The sequence below is a fragment of the Agelaius phoeniceus genome, chromosome 5 (genome assembly GCF_051311805.1).
Source record: "Agelaius phoeniceus isolate bAgePho1 chromosome 5, bAgePho1.hap1, whole genome shotgun sequence".
Lineage (NCBI taxonomy): Eukaryota > Metazoa > Chordata > Aves > Passeriformes > Icteridae > Agelaius > Agelaius phoeniceus.
The window spans coordinates 20,556,310-20,573,445 of NC_135269.1; the positions used below are offsets into that span (position 1 = coordinate 20,556,310).

The 17,136-nt window shown below is 39.5% G+C and overlaps 1 protein-coding gene across 7 annotated transcripts in view; it reads left to right on the forward strand.

Annotated features, from left to right (window-relative positions):
• Positions 1-16,927, forward strand: part of RFX4 (regulatory factor X4) — an 87,359-nt gene extending 70,432 nt beyond the window's left edge. For all 7 annotated transcript variants that reach the window (XM_077178478.1, XM_077178481.1, XM_077178475.1 and 4 more), the window contains 3 exons: positions 4,233-4,395; positions 6,770-6,908; positions 15,480-16,927. In XM_077178478.1, the coding sequence (XP_077034593.1) occupies positions 4,233-4,395; positions 6,770-6,908; positions 15,480-15,752 (575 nt within the window). In that variant the 3' untranslated portion in view covers positions 15,753-16,927. The remainder of the gene's footprint in view (positions 1-4,232; positions 4,396-6,769; positions 6,909-15,479) is intronic.
• Positions 16,928-17,136: the final 209 nt, after the last annotated feature.

Sequence of the window (17,136 nt, forward strand, 5' to 3'; positions counted from 1 at the left end):
CTTTACATAGAGATCTGTGTCATTATATAGAATATTTTGAGACAGGAACATCTGTTCTGGAAATATCACACTATTTATTTTCTTATGTGTCTTTTATGAGGTAAATGTAAAATTCTACAAATGCTTTGCAGATCTTGAGAACTAGTTCCATTGGTCACCATTAGCTCTCAGATCCCCAATTTAGGGCATCATTAACTCTTTCTTGCTTGTGACATTAGCAATAAAAGTTAGCTATTAAACTTGTATTTTAACCTTTTTTGCCTTCAGTCAGTGTTCAGTACAAAACCAGCAAATTAAACTGTTGCAACGACATGATGCTGAGCAAAAGAAAAGTAAATCCTATGTATCACTCTGTGGCATCTATCATGGCACCAGTAACATTTTACTTAAAACTTTTGTTAGGTTACTAGACAGTTAAAAGGCTAATTAGCCTCCATCCTTTCTAAACTACAAAGGCCAGATTAATGATTGTTGAAACTGCAACAATATTGTAGTAAAAGTGATAGCTATATGGCTGACTATGCTGTTCTCTCTTAAAGCCCCTCTTAAAGCCCTGATCGCCAATGCAATCATTTTTAGACAACCCAAAATGAGCTCTAAATTGTTAGTTCCTAATATCTTAGTAAAATATGGAGTTTGCTGTTCAGTTTTAAGAAATCTATGCATGAAATAAGTCATCAGGTCAGCAATGGTCATTAAAAGTCACTGTTCTTCCAAGTCTGAGCTTATTAAAATTCTGGGAATACTGGCACGGATCTAGCCCTCTCATATTTGTGTGTAGGAGTAGAACAAATTTTTGGTTCTTTTCCTAAAGCTTCAGCTCCTGGACTCATATAAGTATTTGAGAACATCAGCTCTTGCTTAACAATCAGAATTCAATTCTCATGGCTGCAGAGTGCAAAACTCTAAGGTTTCATTTTCAAGAGGCAATTCTTCCCTTCAAATGGAAGGGTTGGTGTTTTTCTAAAACTTTATATGTGAAGTGTACTGTTTGTTGCATGGGAACAGAATGGGGTTCTGACTCTGGATTTGATGTTGACAGTACTGCTGACCATCAGACATAATGCACAGTGCTGGGAGTGTCTCACTGTGTCTTGGTGGTCGTTTGCTCCAGCCTAAAGCAGATATAAAATGCAGCATTGTGAAGCATCTTCTGGGTTTTCTCTGCACTGGTGTACGTGATGGCATCAATGACAACAGGGCTGTGGTAGGACTAATAGCAGTTCCATTTATATTTGGCTCCTGTACAGATCAGATGGCCTCTTGGTTAGTATCCTCAAAATAACTTTTTTTTTTATTTTAAGAGAAAAGAAAAAAGAGTGATAATAAATGAATTTTTCTATTTTAATCAAACCCTGCATGTTCAGAACACAAAGCAGAGCAAATTGTTGCTCAATCACTATTGGTTTTGCTTCTTTCAAAAAAGCATTTCAGTTGGGTTCAGTCATATCTAAAAGAGACTTCATTTCTTGGAGTTCAGTTCTGCAACCAGCTGAGGAAATTAGTCATAAAGGACTGAGACCTAGGCAGATATTAGAAAGCTAACTATGGAAACCTTTCACACTTAACTCATTCCTCCTTTTCCACCCACCACAACATTGGTAGTATCCTGCTTAACCTCATATGTACTTACACACAGTCTGCAAATCTGTAGCAATCTTCCTTCCTCCCTGTATTCATAGTTAGGTCACTGAAAATAATAGCATCCCTTCCACAAAGGCAAAGAAAGGTGAGGCAACTGTAGGTTCACCAGAACATTCTGAGAAAAATATTTCTGCTTTCTGTCATTCTGTAAATCAGAGTAAAACCCAACATACTTTTGTTTCTAAACCATAACCTGCAAAAGATAGAGAGTATGCCCTCAAGCAGCTGTGTGAGGTACTACCCTCTAGTACCTCCCACAATTCTTGGTTAGGAGAATTAAACAAAGAGCTCTCCCAGTGCAAGACCTACTTTCTACATTTGTTTCTGTGACATCTGGACAAGCGCAAAGCTTGTTACTCTCCAACCATTTATTTTAAAGTTGAACTGAGGTGGCTGACAGTTAGATTTGAATACCTGGAGTGACATCTCTCATCCAAGGAATTTGACTTCCCACAGGGAGCACATGAAACAACTTGCTGTCCTGGACTCACTCATTTTCATCTGACTGTGATAAGATCCCTGCTATTTTTCAAAAAAAGCAAAGGAGATTGTCACAATGTCTGAGGCCAGTCAAATCAATATATTTGATAAAATACAAAGGATCTTTTGGCTCTGTTATTACTGCTTCTTATTAGAAATAGGAAGGTCATGAGATTTTTTGATCAATGGCCAATTTTTTTGTTGAAAAAAATAAAATCAGGTCAAAGTAAAACTTTAGTTTTATAGTGAAGTGAAAAAGTAGGAAAAAAAGCCCAAATAATAATGTTACCTCAAAATAAGCATTTGGGGTTTTTTACCCTCTTTGTTGCCCTTTCCTTTCTCTTTGTTTTTGCCTTTTGCATTTAGGCCTGTTTTGAAAGAGAGTTGCAAATTTTGTTTTGGAAGATAACACTGGGAAAATATGTTGACCTTTTGAAATTGAAATGCTTCATTAAGATATTATGTAGACAAGCTGTTGATATTTTCAAAACTCTTTTGTTTTCAAATGAAGCTCTTTGGTAACTGCATAAGTACATCTGATCCCTTGCACCTAAACTGTATTTTTTAGTAAAGGCAGGCTTCCTTAAACATCTTCCCAACTCAAGGAACCATGAATGTTTATTTGCCCATGGCAACAGGAGCTAGCTTTTCTTCTTGGGGTCTTGGGGATCTCGGTGGTCCCCTGCATTGGGAGGAGATGAAGACAGAAAGTTTGAGAGTCAGTGGCAGAAAATGCAGGCATGTGACAACAGACTTATCACAAATACTCTTGGCCATAACACATCCAAGGTTTTGTATTGTAAGAGCACCAAATCACACGCTGCTGAAGTATTTCAAGTGGACTTACCTTGCAAAGCTCAGAATGCCTTCAAGTCAGTTGCAGAATTATGCATTTCCCACAAAAAAAAAAAATTATTTGACTGATTTTGCCAATTAAAATCACACACACCTGAAGAAAATCATGCAAATTTGAAATAGGCTTTTCATTTCCCAAAGCCATGGAGTAGACAGAGACCAGGGAGTACAATCACTTCCACCTCTGAATTAAGCCCTTTCATGCTACAGGAAGTCCTAGAATCCATACTGAAAAAAACCTGAGTCACCTCCTGGAATTTCTTTTAGCTGAAGAAAAAGAGTCAAGAGTGCGCAGAGACCCCCAAACCAGTGTTCTTACTGGGTTGAATTCAGTGTTCTGGTCCTCATTTGCAGGGTAATCTCAGCCAGTATGGTCACGACCTCCAGCAAGAGCTATGTTATACTGGAACAATGGATCTGTCAGCCTCCTGAGTGAAAGGGGTGTGTGCAAAGGACAAAGGTTTCTCAGCAGCTGGCTCATGAAACTGGAGTTCCTGCCTGGAAGGGATCAGGATGATTAAAAAACTCAGCACCTTCTAAGGAAAATGGAAAACCCACTCCTTTGCTTTGCTCTTCCCACAAATGCTCTACATGACAAAAACAAATTAAGTCCAGCCTCTGCTGCCACTAAAAACAAAGAAAAAAATGTTATTTGCAGGAAGGCAATGACTAGGCTATTTCTGTCTATCTACTTGCCATAATTTGGGGATCTTTATAGTGTTGCCACTACAAGGGCTGGTACCTAGTTGGGTGGAACAGGTACAAACTGCAAAAGGATTAAAGATATTTATTTGCATAACACTATTTTTTTTCTAACCCTTCATTGTTCTGATTGTACTTCCTGCCTCAGTCCAGGCCTCAGAGCTGAGCAGGCCAGCAGTTCTCTCAATATGAGAGAGACCCCAGGGTTTGGTGCATCATGCCTGAGAAATCTTAGCATTGGTGTTCTTCCATTTCTAAGTCCTGTCATGCGGTTTTGGTTTTTTCTGCAAAATTATTTCAACACCACACTGGAAGTCTACAGTGTGAGCCATTCCAGATGCGTTTCATTCTTCTGGATCCTTGCATGCTCCAAATGATCTATATGTGTTGATATTTATGCCTCAGATACGACTGGTCTGTTCACTTCAGTCAGTGCACTTTCTATGATCATTGCCTGTTCGCTTGTTTTCCTATAACTGTCTCAAGGCATGGCACCTCTGTGGATGACAGCCCATGTTTACTGTGTTCCTCTGGCTCCTCTCCGTCTGCAGGGGCTATGCAATCCTACACATGGTCGCTCACCTACACTGTGACAACAGCTGCTGGGTCACCTGCTGAGAATTCCCAACAGCTGCCCTGCATGAGGAGCCCACATGTACCTTCATCATCTGTCACACACCGGATACCTGTTTATCCCCACAGAGAAGAGCATGGGTAAGGCACTTCTCACTGCCTTGGGTTTTCTGATGTGTTTTTGGTAGGATTTGGATGAAATTCTGCTTTGCTGGTTTTTTTTTTAAATACAGTGAAAGCTGTTTCTTGATGTAGTTAAGTCTGTATTGCAAAGATGCTAGTATCATAATTCTTTGGCTGTTGTTGCTATTCTATAATTATATTATGTCTTAGTTTTATAATCTCATTTAATTCTATTCAAAACTGCAGTAGGCCTGGAGGATATTTTCTAAAATAGAAGGCTTAAGTAGATTTCTTCTCTGATTCCTGTTTGCCTGTGCCATGTTTGAAAAAGCTAGATGTGCCTAGAGAACAACCCTACTGTACCATGTGTCAGGAGAGGTGATTCTTCTCTTTTGCTCAGCACTGCTGAGACCACATCTGGATCCAATTCTGTGCTCCCCAGTACCAGACAGACACAGGCATGGAGTAAGTCCAGAAAAGGGCCACTTTAATGATGATGGTGGGACTGGACCATCTGTCATACAAAGAGAGACTGAGAAAGCTGAGGTTATTTAGCATCGGGCAGAGGGGGCTCAGGGAGGGTCTTATCAGTGCGTATAAATACCTGCTGGGGGGATGTAAAGAAGACAGAGACAGGTGCCTTCCAGCAGTATTTAATGACAGGACAAGCACAAATAGAAGTACGAGAAATTATTTTAAAACATAAAACAAAAAAGTTGTTTTAGTGTGATCAAACACTAGGGCAGGCTGCCCAGAAAAGCTTTGGAGTTTTCATCCTTGCTGATGTACAAACTCCAGCTGGACACAATTCTGGGCAGGCTCCTCTCATGGACCCTGCTTTGAGCAGGGGGCTTAGACTAGATAGACTCCACAGGTCCCTTCCAACCTCAGTGATTCAATAACTGCTGTTAACCTGCAGATTAAAAAATGTCCACAGTTTGGTTATACAGACACATTATCACCATAATATTCTAATATTCTCCATCACCAAAATTTGCTCAAGGCTCTCAATTAAAACAATTACAGGTATAAATTTATGTAACATTATTTCTTCTGGAAAAGCTTTGGACAGTTGATAAAGCTCTCGGTGCTGTTTTCATTAAGCAGCATTTCTTCTGAGCCATCCTTATTTGATTCAGTGCATAACTCACAGATGTCCAACACACAAGTCATAAACTGATTGATGGAGAAGGAATAGACAATATAGCAATATCAGCAAATGCCCAGGTGGTGCTATGATGCAAGAGGTTCAAAAGGTTTTACTGCGTTCCTCAGTCTTGTTGCAAACTCATTAACTTTGCCAGAAGTGTTTTCCTAGTGTGAAAGACTCTAAACTGTTTGGAAGGGTATCAGTAGATTAATTTCAACCCTGCATCTTATTCCATCTTGGATGTGATTTGGTTTAGATATCTGCTTGAATGTCACTATTAAGTTCTTACTGGGAAAACCTGGATAAGGAGAAAGGGAACATCTTTCTTATCCAGAAATATGACTGTTAGGTGGAGGCAGAAATAGAGCAGCACAGATGTTCCGAAGCTGAGAGTATTCAAGACTTGGAACAGACCACAGTAAGACAGTGTCTATGTTATGTGTGTATATGTGAGAATTTGTTGTTTCTGCAGGTATCTCTTGCCTCTGCTGTTGGATTATGGTGATTTGAGGAAACATTTTAATCTAGGTGAATCAGCTTTTCTGAGAGACAACAAAGATTGGATGTTCACATGTTCACAAAACTGGGGAGATTGCAGAAAGTGTTCATGCATCTTCTGTTAGTGAATGGTTCAAACAATGGTGGCTAACACTGACTCAGTAGCTAAGGAAACTGCTCCCTCCTTCACTTCTGGATGCCCCCAGGCAGGAGTTTGGGATTCAACAAAGAAAGTAGACAGGTTCTCCAACCTCACATCCCACTCCCTTATGGAGTTGGCTGTGCTAAAGCTGAACATTGTATGCTTCAGATTCAAACTAATTCACTTCTCTCCCTCCCAAAAACAAACATCTGACTGAAGCACATGGAGGTGGCTGAACTCATTGTAGTTCTTCAAGTCAGGGCTTACCATACTTCCTCAGCCTGGATAGCAATTTCCTGGGAACATGGCATTAGATAACAATAAAAGGGAAAGACACTTTCTCCTCAGAAAGTGCAGAGCTGAGTCTGCAGTTTAAAATTAGTCACAGAAACATGCTGGGTCTCTCTATTTGATGTTGTGCTGGGCACACACTTTCACTAGTGGCATCTGCTTACCATCTGAGCTGGAAAATATCTTTTTGAAAAAGATTTAAAATATCATCCTCCTATTAAAAAATAAAAGGTATGTTTCATAAAAGTTGTGGAATGATTAGTGCGAATAAATTATTGTGCATACTAAAAGTGGCTTTTGATGTATTTTAGATACACAGGAAGTTACAACTATGGTAGCTACAGCAACCAGCATCCCCATGCAATGCAGAGTCAGTATCCATCCTTACCACATGATACTGCTATTTCTGGACCACTTCACTACTCAGCTTACCACAGAAGCTCTTCACAGGTAATCTCCATTTATTACTTGATGATGGTTGTTATAACATTTAAAATAATTCCATTTTTAAATTGATCAGCATATTAGCTGTCTGAATCCATAAGCTGTCTAGTTATCGATGGCTCCTCTTTTTTTTTTTTATTTTCTAATATTACCTAGGTATCTTTTCATTTCAGTGGAGATCAGAAGTAGCTTTAGATTGTCGATATAAAGTATTAACTCTAAAATCCAGCAGTCTAGATCTGTTTCTGTTTTAAGGAGTAGCTAAAGCAAAACAATTATAACTATTTGTATGATTCTTAGGAGTTGGGAGCAGGAAGAAATCTCTAAGAAGAAATAAAAGTGTTTTCATTTAGCTGAAGATGCAGAGGCCATAGTGAGTTCTTGTGGGGTCTCTGCTTTTGAGGATACCCATGTTTAGGAATTTGCCAAAACAGTGAGTTCTGCATATAGTTTGAATAACTACAGGACACCACTGCAGACGTTGTTTAATCTGTATCCTGTGATCTCCTACTAAAATGTTTAGAAATTATACCAATAACTCTTCCACCTCACAAAGCTGAGCCAGTAGGAGCCAGCACTGAGGAAGTGTGAAGATCAGATCTGGCAAGAGTTCCAAAGTAGTGCCACTGTTGGAGGGCTCATGTAGTTGGTGCTTCCTCAGTGTAGGCAGCTCCTCTCTGGGTTCTCTGCTGGAAGACTGGCAAAGGGCAGGCACAGGCAGAAGGTGATGGCATCGGGGTATATAACACTTCCACTCACATAGCACCACTTACCCTCTACCAGAAATTTATAAAAGTGTATGAGGGACTGCCATGCTTAACAATCACCACTGGACTGCAACAGTTTCATACCAGATGCAAATGAATTTGGTAGTGCTTTGAAACTGAGCACAAAAAAGCTGCATCTTATTCTGGTCTTCAGAATCAATCTGCCACAGGACCTTAAGGAGTTATTTCTCCTTTTTATGCTTCATTTTCCCTAGCTATAAGATAAGAATCACGGTATTGATCTCCTTAAAGCTTTTTGAGACCTGTACAAACCCAAGATGTTGATTTGGAGCAGCTCAACAATGGCTTAGGGAAAGGACAAGCTACAACTTCTCATCCATTTGTGTAGCACCTGTTCTGTCAGACTACATGAGGTGTCTGGCTTTGTCTGAGGGTTTTTGCAGCTGTTCTATCTTCAGCAGGAAAGTGAATGAACATTGAAGTGAAGCGTCCTGGGACAGGTTTGTTTTCCTCCATTTGTCAATATAGGTCTTACCCTGTTCAAGAAACAAGTAAAGCAAATCAAGATCAACACATTTTTAGTTTACTCATATCCTGGTTAACATGCTGTATGCAAGCAGTAGCAAACATTGAACTCAGGCAAATATCTTTCACACTGTAGTAGGCTGTCTCTAAAAGTGCAGATGTCAGAAAATTTTTTTCTCTCTTGCTAGTCTTTGAAACACTGTCCTGAACACATATGAAGAACAGCTATGCTTTAATGATCACACTTTAAAGGAAAATTATTTCAATTTCTATGTGGCATGTTCTTTCTCATTCTGCTTATAAACTGAGATGGAATTGTACAGCAGAACACAGCCAAAAAACCCCATATCAATGTGCTTGTTCTGTATTGAGAGGAGTTACAAACTGGAATCTTACTTTTGAAAAATTATTTCAAAGTTCTTAACAGTTTGACATAAAATTTGCTGACAGTGTTTTTAAAGCTAAGTTAGCTCTGATAATAAGTCCTTTCTTAGCTACTTTTAACCAAAAAAAAAAAGTTCATAAGATGTCCTTAATAAGATATTAGGGAACTGCTCTTTTTCTATTGGTCTTTGTGAGGGGAACATGTTGAAAGGAGTTGCAGTAGGACTCGTGATGTTGCAAAATCAAAATAAGGAAGCCAAATTTACAATGAATATATCAACAGCTGCCACTATACTTGAAACCAAAGGGGCTGCAATGTGCAGAGCTGTGGGAGTATAATCAGCTGGGAAGAGGAGGCTTTGACCATAACTTTCAAAAGAACTCTTTGTTATAATCTACATTCTGGCCAAATATAGAACTTTGGCTCAACTTTAGCAACTATTCTACCATGCTCTTTAGGACAGTGTCTAGGGATTAACTCCTTTGGGGGAAAAAAAAAAGATCTGTGTGTGTGGTAAATTCTCTACAAACATGGATTCAGGGAGAGCCCTTGTCCCAGACAAGGATCTGAGCCAAAGCAGGTGGTATGTAGTTGTGGTGGGGTTTAAGCTGCAGCTATTAATAACTATTTTGGTCTTTAAGAACATCATATCCAACCTCTTTCTATGGAAGAGAGGGCCACACTCCAGGTTTTATCAGCTACTTTGAGAATTTTGATTTTGTCATTGGAATCTTGAGAGTGAGGCTGTGCTAGGGAAGAAGTAACACAGATGTAGATATTTTACTATTTACTATTTTAATATTTATTATTCAATATTACTTTACAGATCTCAAAAAGTGCAGGTGGGGGTCTGGCAGTATAGGCTGACTAATTTCCACTGATGGCTAAGACTCTTTTTGATGACAGGAACAGTCTGTTCAAAGCTTGGTCTTAATCCCAATTTTTTCTTCTTCCCTCACCATCTGTGAGTAATTCTCAGAACAGTTCTTTACTTATAATTCCAGGCCTGATTGCTCATTTCTTGACTTGGCTTACTGGCCAAGAGCCTGGCAGACAAATGAAAAATGATCTACAGATTGATCTGTTACTACCTAATTTCCTAAGCCATAGTGCAGGATTACATACAATATTCTGGTGCTACTCCACCATCATATAGATGGGGATTATTTTTTTTTTTGTGTATGTGTGTGTGTATGTACGTCAACATATCTATACAGAGACTTTATTTCATCACTTCTTTATTTTTTCTGCTTCTGTGGTTTAGGTACCAGGTGCCAGGGTTGAAGTTATGCAACAACTCTTGCCTAAAGCCTCTGAGAGGTCTCATCAACCTATGTTGAGTTTAGTAGAGAGTTACAACACCTTCACAAAGTCACAGTGTAGGCTTGACTAGCTTCTGAGCACAGCTTTTATCTGCAACATTCACCCTGGCTGGACAGGTCTTAATCCTCTTTCAGGCTATCCAAAGTATTTCAATTCACATAGTTCTACCTTTTACTTAGATACAAACCAATCCATGCTGCAGTAATCTTTCTTTGTAAATTTCAATGCTAACACTTTTAGTAGGAGGAATAAACCTACTAATAATTAGAATAATCTGCAGTAGTACACATTTTAACGTTTCTGGTAACATTAAAAGATGCACATCTTTAACTGTACGTATCCTAATGTGTAGCTGTAGTGAATCACACTGTAGGTTCAGTTATCCAGGTCTTATCTCTAGCAACGACCAGAAACAGGTGTGTGGAGGAAAAGTCTTAGAAGTAGGGTAAGTAGAAGGTAGTCCTTTCACCAGCATAGCTATGGTGCCTTCGGAAAGAGCTAACCTAGGAATATCCTGAGTCAGAAGCAGCAGTTGGAATGATGTTTTTGTAGCAAACCACTCTCCATTACCCTGTCTTTGAGCTTTTTTGTACATATGCACTTTGTCAGGCATTGCATGAAACATTCATTCTCTTGTTATTGCATTGGGTGCCCTAGGGTTTTTTGAGTGATGAGGAATAGTGAATATTCATTCCCTGTTTATCTTCTCTCACCATTCAAGACATTATGGATCTGCATCACTCCTTCCTCACCTCCTCCCTGTCATCTCTTGCAGAATTTAGCATTATCATCTCTTTAGTTTCTGTTGTGACAGTTGCTCTGTGCACTGGAGTTATCCAAGGACTGCAGGGCTGTGAATGTCCTGTTCTCTCAGTTGTGCTGAGCAAGGAACCTGATGGAGCTGACGCTCCCCTCCAGCCTTTCTGCACAAACCTGACTCTCAGAGTAGGTAGGAGGGCTCAGCCAAGAAGCTGCCGCATTAACCACCTAGATCTGAGAATCCCTCCTTGATGCCACACTAAACACAGCTTCATTTTACCTTTTCTCCTTTGCTGCTTCCAAAATGGAACAGCCATCTCCGAACAGTCAATCTCAGGTGATAGAGAGCCATAGAAGCAGCACAGCATCATTTCTCCTTTTGTACCATGCTGCTCCTATCTTAAAGACAAAAATGAATCTATTTGTTTGTTTGTTTGTTTGTTTTTGCTGCCTTTAAGCTGCATTTATGAAGATCATAATTTACTTCCATGGTGTGGGCAGCCGAACAAATCACTCTGGAAAATGCTGCAGCAGTACAGTCTGCTGTTCAACAGTAGATCAGGTCTGGACCTCTCAGAGGCCCAGAGCACAGTGTTTGGGCCATAGTTAAAGGAAATTTAAGCAGTGTTATTACTCTGACTCTCCTGAACTGCTCTGTGGAGTGCAATGGTCTCATAAAACTTCCCTGGGTGCAGCATGCAGCACGACTCAGTTTTTCTGTAAAATACTGCATGCCACAATTCCACTAAACCATGCCTTTGCTTCATATATCTCTGCAGCAGGATTTTCTAGAAGCAGTACTGGAAAACAGTAGTAACTTTTTTGTGACAATGGGGGAGCCAAAGAAATCCTCTCTCAGACAGAGCCCATGCTTCAGTGTCCATTCATGTTGTTCTGGCTCATCTACTTTGGGAAAAAAAAAAAGGGGAAAAGTTCTTAATCTTCCAGCTTATACACATTATAAACTCATGACTATACCAGTGCAGTAAGAATAACACCCTCCCCAATAACCACTCTGTCATCAAACAGCTGGTAATGACAGAAAGACAGAAATACTGCCCAAATCCCACCCATGCAGCAAGAGTTCATTGTTCCCCAACTGTATGCCATCATAAGGGCCTCGAGACTGTTAGCATATAATTGAAGTAATTATGCATTGAATCCAACAGGAAACAGATGTCTTCGTTTGAGATAATTACAAATAGCATTTTCCTAAGGCTCCAAATGCCACTCCCAAAAGTACCAAAATCCCTTAGATGGACTTCAGAGTTTCACTTGGCTTAATTAACAGATTCAATAAGGTTCAATTTGTGGAGAGAAGGGTAAATTTAGGGTGATAAAGATGCCTTTAATCAATAGTATCAATTATGTCATTTTATAAGATTTAAGCATCTTTTTATGAAGTTAATTTATAGTCAGCTCTCCACAATTCAGTACTTTCTGAACTACTTGCAAGTCCTAAAGTAGTAGCTAACATGCAATGTTAATTTACAGCATCCAGCAAAGTGGGAGCTAATACAAAGTAAAGTCAGAGCCACATTCATAAGGAAAATATTTTGCTGTTTGGACATTGAAACCTTTAACTTCCATTTATAATTGGTTGGTGAGTTGAAAATAAGGATAAAGAGATTATTCTCCATCCTTTCATTGTATAACCTCAGCCTTCACTTCATGGGAAGACATATTTAATGTTGTATTTTCTAAAATAATACTAAAATAAATGGAATTAATTTTACTTTTTTGGGCAAGGTCTTAACAATAATCTGCTCAAAGTCTCACAGACTTAAAGGGCTTCTTGTCTAGGTCTAATGGCAGCAGTAGTAACAAGTGTGAGTCAACCCAGAAAATGGTAATTTCCTGTCAAGAGTCCTCCAACAAATGTCGCTTTTATATCTGGCAAAGATCACTAGGCCCCAGTGTTTTGAGTTCAGCTTAAGCACTCTTCATTAACCGGATGTAGAGTGTGAAAGGTGATTCAGGCAGCATGGGCAGGCATCCGCCCAGATGGCTCTGCTTTGGACACTCCAACAAGGCTGAATAGATGCTTCATTGGGTGAGTTAATAGTCAGGCAGGGGCCAACGAGTACTTTAAAAATATTGTCCTTCAATAGTCTCTTCACTATAGGGAAAAAGAAGCCACTGAGTCATTTGTGATTAGCTGACCTACCATTACAAAACTTTCCATCTTGCATTCAGTCATAACAGAATTTATTGTAAAATACTGGATATTTAGAGTCCATGTTATTTTCAAGCAATTATTCTTTTTACATTCATGACACATTCATAAACACAGCTGCATCGGGTGCGCTCGATGAAAAGGAAAAGCAGCACACTGTATCCTGTCCCCTCATGCAGAGCCATTCCCCTGCCTTCTCAGTAAGCCTAAGCATGGCCTCTGGGCTGCATATTGGAGGAGGAAAATCTTTCTTTTTTGGTGCATCCTGAAGTTCATTCTGGGAGCCAAGATTTCATTCACTTACTGGCACAAGTTTTGTGGTTCCAAACGACCAAAAAGACATCATGTGGCTTCCCCACATATTGCTGTGTACAACAAGGGGACCCACCACAATATTCCCAGAGTTCATTCTCTTCTTCTTGATGATAGGTGAACATTTTTGCAGTCTACAAATTTTCAAATAGCAAATTATCCTGGCTGAAGACGGATTTCTCTTGGCATTTGTAAGGGATATGAAAGCACGTAATTCCCCTGTTAGAAGTCACAACCTTTGTTTCAAAACCTCAAAGGAAAATTGCACTGAGACAGGATGGCAAAGGCTTCTGTTATGGTTAGCAACAGAATAGCTCAATTATCTCATTGTGAGGAAGACAAGAGAGAATCACTGGTGTATTATGGCAGAAGTCTAGGGTAACTCTGTTGTAAGTACACTCTTTAGTACAAGAACCTACAGTGATTTCATGTATAGATCAATGGGTAATAAAGGCAAAGTCCACCATAACTGGTATCAAGTAAAACACTACTGAAGACAAGGAAGAAAGTTTTTAGCTTGGGCCACATATTGCTTCAAAGCTTGAGTTTCATTGTTAATGGTCATTGGAAGTTCTCATCTTCAGTGAAAGCTTTTGGAAAGCCAACAAGTCTGAGGACTTGGTTCTCCTTCAAAGGAATATAAGGCTTTTTCTGCTCAGTATGTAAGCTCTGCTGAACTTTCCCACTGAAAAAACTTCCTGTGGGGTGAATTTGGAAATTTAGATGATGTTTTAGAAACCTGTTGTCAGTGTTGCCAGGACAGCTTATTCTGGAGCTGGATTAGCAGAACAGCGTTGAAATGTCAATGTTCCAGGATGGTGCTGCAGTCTAATGCCCCATTTCAGCAGCTGTGATGGCACAGGTAGATTCAGCCTGTGTGGTGATGGGAAGTACAGGCTAGATAACACCTTTGATGTCTTCCCTCTCATCTGCTTACTGGCCTGTGTCCCCGGGACACACAGGGATGTGCTAAATTGCTAACTACAGTATGTTGGCCAAAAAGTCTTTTTCTCCTCTCTAGTTAGGAGTGGCCAGCATGTGGCTCTGAGCTGCCTGAGGCTTGTGAACTGTTGAAATACGTTTGTCAAGGCTGGCCTGGCTTCCTGGCTGTGCTCTGAAGGGAGACAGCACAAAGTCCTCATGGAGACACTGCTGCAATTGCCTTGGGCTTATGTAACAGCTGCTTATGCAACTGATTAACCCTGGGCCCATCCACAGTGGTGTAATGTAATGAGACCCCTTGGGAATCTCTGCTACCTCCCCTCCTAGGAGCACCTACTCCAGCTGATCTCTCCATAAGCCTCCAAAACATGAGGGGTTTTGCAGCAGTAGAAAGCTTTGGCATGCCACTTGCAAGGTTTGTAAGTATCAGGAGTGATAATCCTGCTTTGGTGACAGCTTTCTAGTTAAAGAAATACAACAGCGTCAAACAACCCAAGATACAGAAATGTTAAATGTGACACTTTTTGCAGAAAAGGTATAAAAATGTAAAATGTAGAAGCTTTGAAGATATATGGCTGGCCAAGAGTAACAGGGATCCTCACCATCTCTGTGATGCACATGGATAACGGGGACAAAACAGGGAGAGCTGTTCCTCAGACAGCACACAGATTATCTACTCCTGCAGGACGGACAATAAGATAAATACATGCTAAGCAAGCCCTCATAAGCACAATTTACTTTCTGTTGCAGTCTGTAGCTATAGAGGGCAAAAGGTGTTCTGTTTTCCTTCCTATCTTGTCCTTCCTTAGTGGAAGCCATTTGTCAGACTTTGATTTCTAGTTTCCAAGTGTCACTGTGAACAGCTGGGAACTAGAAAGATTCTCCTCCTGCCTGCCTCTTTCCATAAGTTCTCCAATTAGCTGCTGGTTCTGGGGCCAGACCACACTGCTTTCCTGAAGAAACTGTCAGGATATCTTGTGAACACTTTAAAGGGAAGGCACTTTCCCAGAAATAAAGATTCTTTTGCTCCTCTCCCTCAAAACTCATTTAAGTGAGGAAGAGTTAGGACATTTTATTTTCTGATTCTTAGTAAATAGCAAGTTTTTGAGTAAAAATGGGAGAAAAAAAGATAAATTAATTAAATTTATTTTTCTTCTATTTTCCAGATATATCTAGCACTTCAATAAATTAATTCAGTATTTAAAATCAGTAACTATTTTGCAAGACTTTCCCTGAAACTTTGGTTTACAGCAGACAATGGTTATCTGATATTTCACCTTCGGTATGGTACCTTGTTGTTGGATAGCCGTTAATTCATACGATTTTGGCTTTTCTAAACACAGAATTGTGACACCACCAGCCCTTATTTTAAAATGAAGTATGTGGCGGATGATTCTTTGATTTCTTTTTTTTTTTTTTAATTCTAGTACCCCTTCAATGGTCCAACATCAAGAATGGAGCCCTGTTTGATGAGCAGTACTCCCAGGCTGCATCCCACACCAGTGACTCCACGCTGGCCAGAGGTCCCAGCTGCCAACTCCTGCTACACAAGCTCCTCCATGCACTCCACGAGATACGGCAATTCCAGTGACATGTACGCGCCCTTGACAACACGCAGGAATTCTGAGTACGAGCACATGCAACACTTTCCTGGCTTTGCATACATCAATGGGGAAGCCACTACAGGTTGGGCTAAATGAAGATGACTGGTATCAGCTGAGCCCACACACTTACAAGAGTTACAAAAGCTTCATGCCATGTGGGTCTTTTTGTGGACGTTCTTCAAGGAAGGTGAAAATGGAAAAGATCCTGGGCAGATAAATATTGTTCTTAACATGGGCAGATTGCAGACCAGTATGACCGAATGTTCCTGTAGCTGAAAAATACTTTTGTGCTGTTCTAGACCACTTTTTGGGCCGATCGGTGCCTTTTTTAATTCTGGGACAACCCTGTGTTCTCTAAGTTTGAGTGAGCCAGTTTTACCCCCTCTCTTATTGACAAACATTAATGAGTCTTACAAAAAAAAAGTACTGAAACAGGACCTATTTATAATTTGAATTAAAGACAGAAAATTTGCCCTCAGCAAAACTCCATCATCTGTTCTTTTAAGCTCTTAATGCATTCCTTAAAAACTATTCTGCCAAGTCATCACTTACTCATATCAATTCCTCTATCTGGCTCCTTAAAAGGACATGTGTTGCTGTAGGTTTCAGTTTACACCTAACTTTGTATATTGATGCACCTTTCTGTTGATCTAAGTAAGTGTGATCTTTACAAAAGAGAAGAAAAGACATGTAGCATTGAATTATACACTGCCTTAAGTTGACTGTTGTTCTTATTATATATGTATTTGTGTTGAGTTTGCACAATCTGGAAAAATCTAACTTCTCTGGTTAGTAATGACAAGGTAAGAAGGGACTTGGGACTGGGAAGATTTTGAATTCAGAGCCACGTATGTTAAATATGATGATATGAAGCAATTATATAAAGGAAATGGCAATGCAAACATGATTATTTGCTTAATTATCTATTGTCAGGTATGAAACTGTTCTCTCAATTCCTTCACGTGATGATAATTCTCTATACGTCTATAAAAGCAAAATTCAAAGCTGTGCCTTTGAAGTTATTCTGTACTGTGTATGTGTGGAAAAATGTATTGTATTTTGGGGAGAATTTTTCTTAGACATTTTCCTTCAGATTTGTAGCTATTTGTGAGTTTTTGTTAGTTTTTATTAACATAGCTTTTTTCTTCTGTATTATAAAATGCACCAAGCAATTATGGTGGACCTATTACCCTATGGGTAAGAAATAAATAAATGGAAATATGACAACAGGCATTTTAGTAGTTGTTTTGTAAATAAAATCTTTGATAGCACCCAGTGTGACAATAACCATGTTTATGTCTAAATTGGACATAAGTGTTATTTGTACAGTTGTGCAAGGTATATGAGGGATTTTCACACCCAAATAAAGTTCTTGAAAGTAAATAGATGCCAGTTCAATTTACTTAAATACAAAAATTTCTACAAGCTCCAGACCTTCAAAAAATGTTAGACATCATCATGTTTTTATTCAAGGATGGAC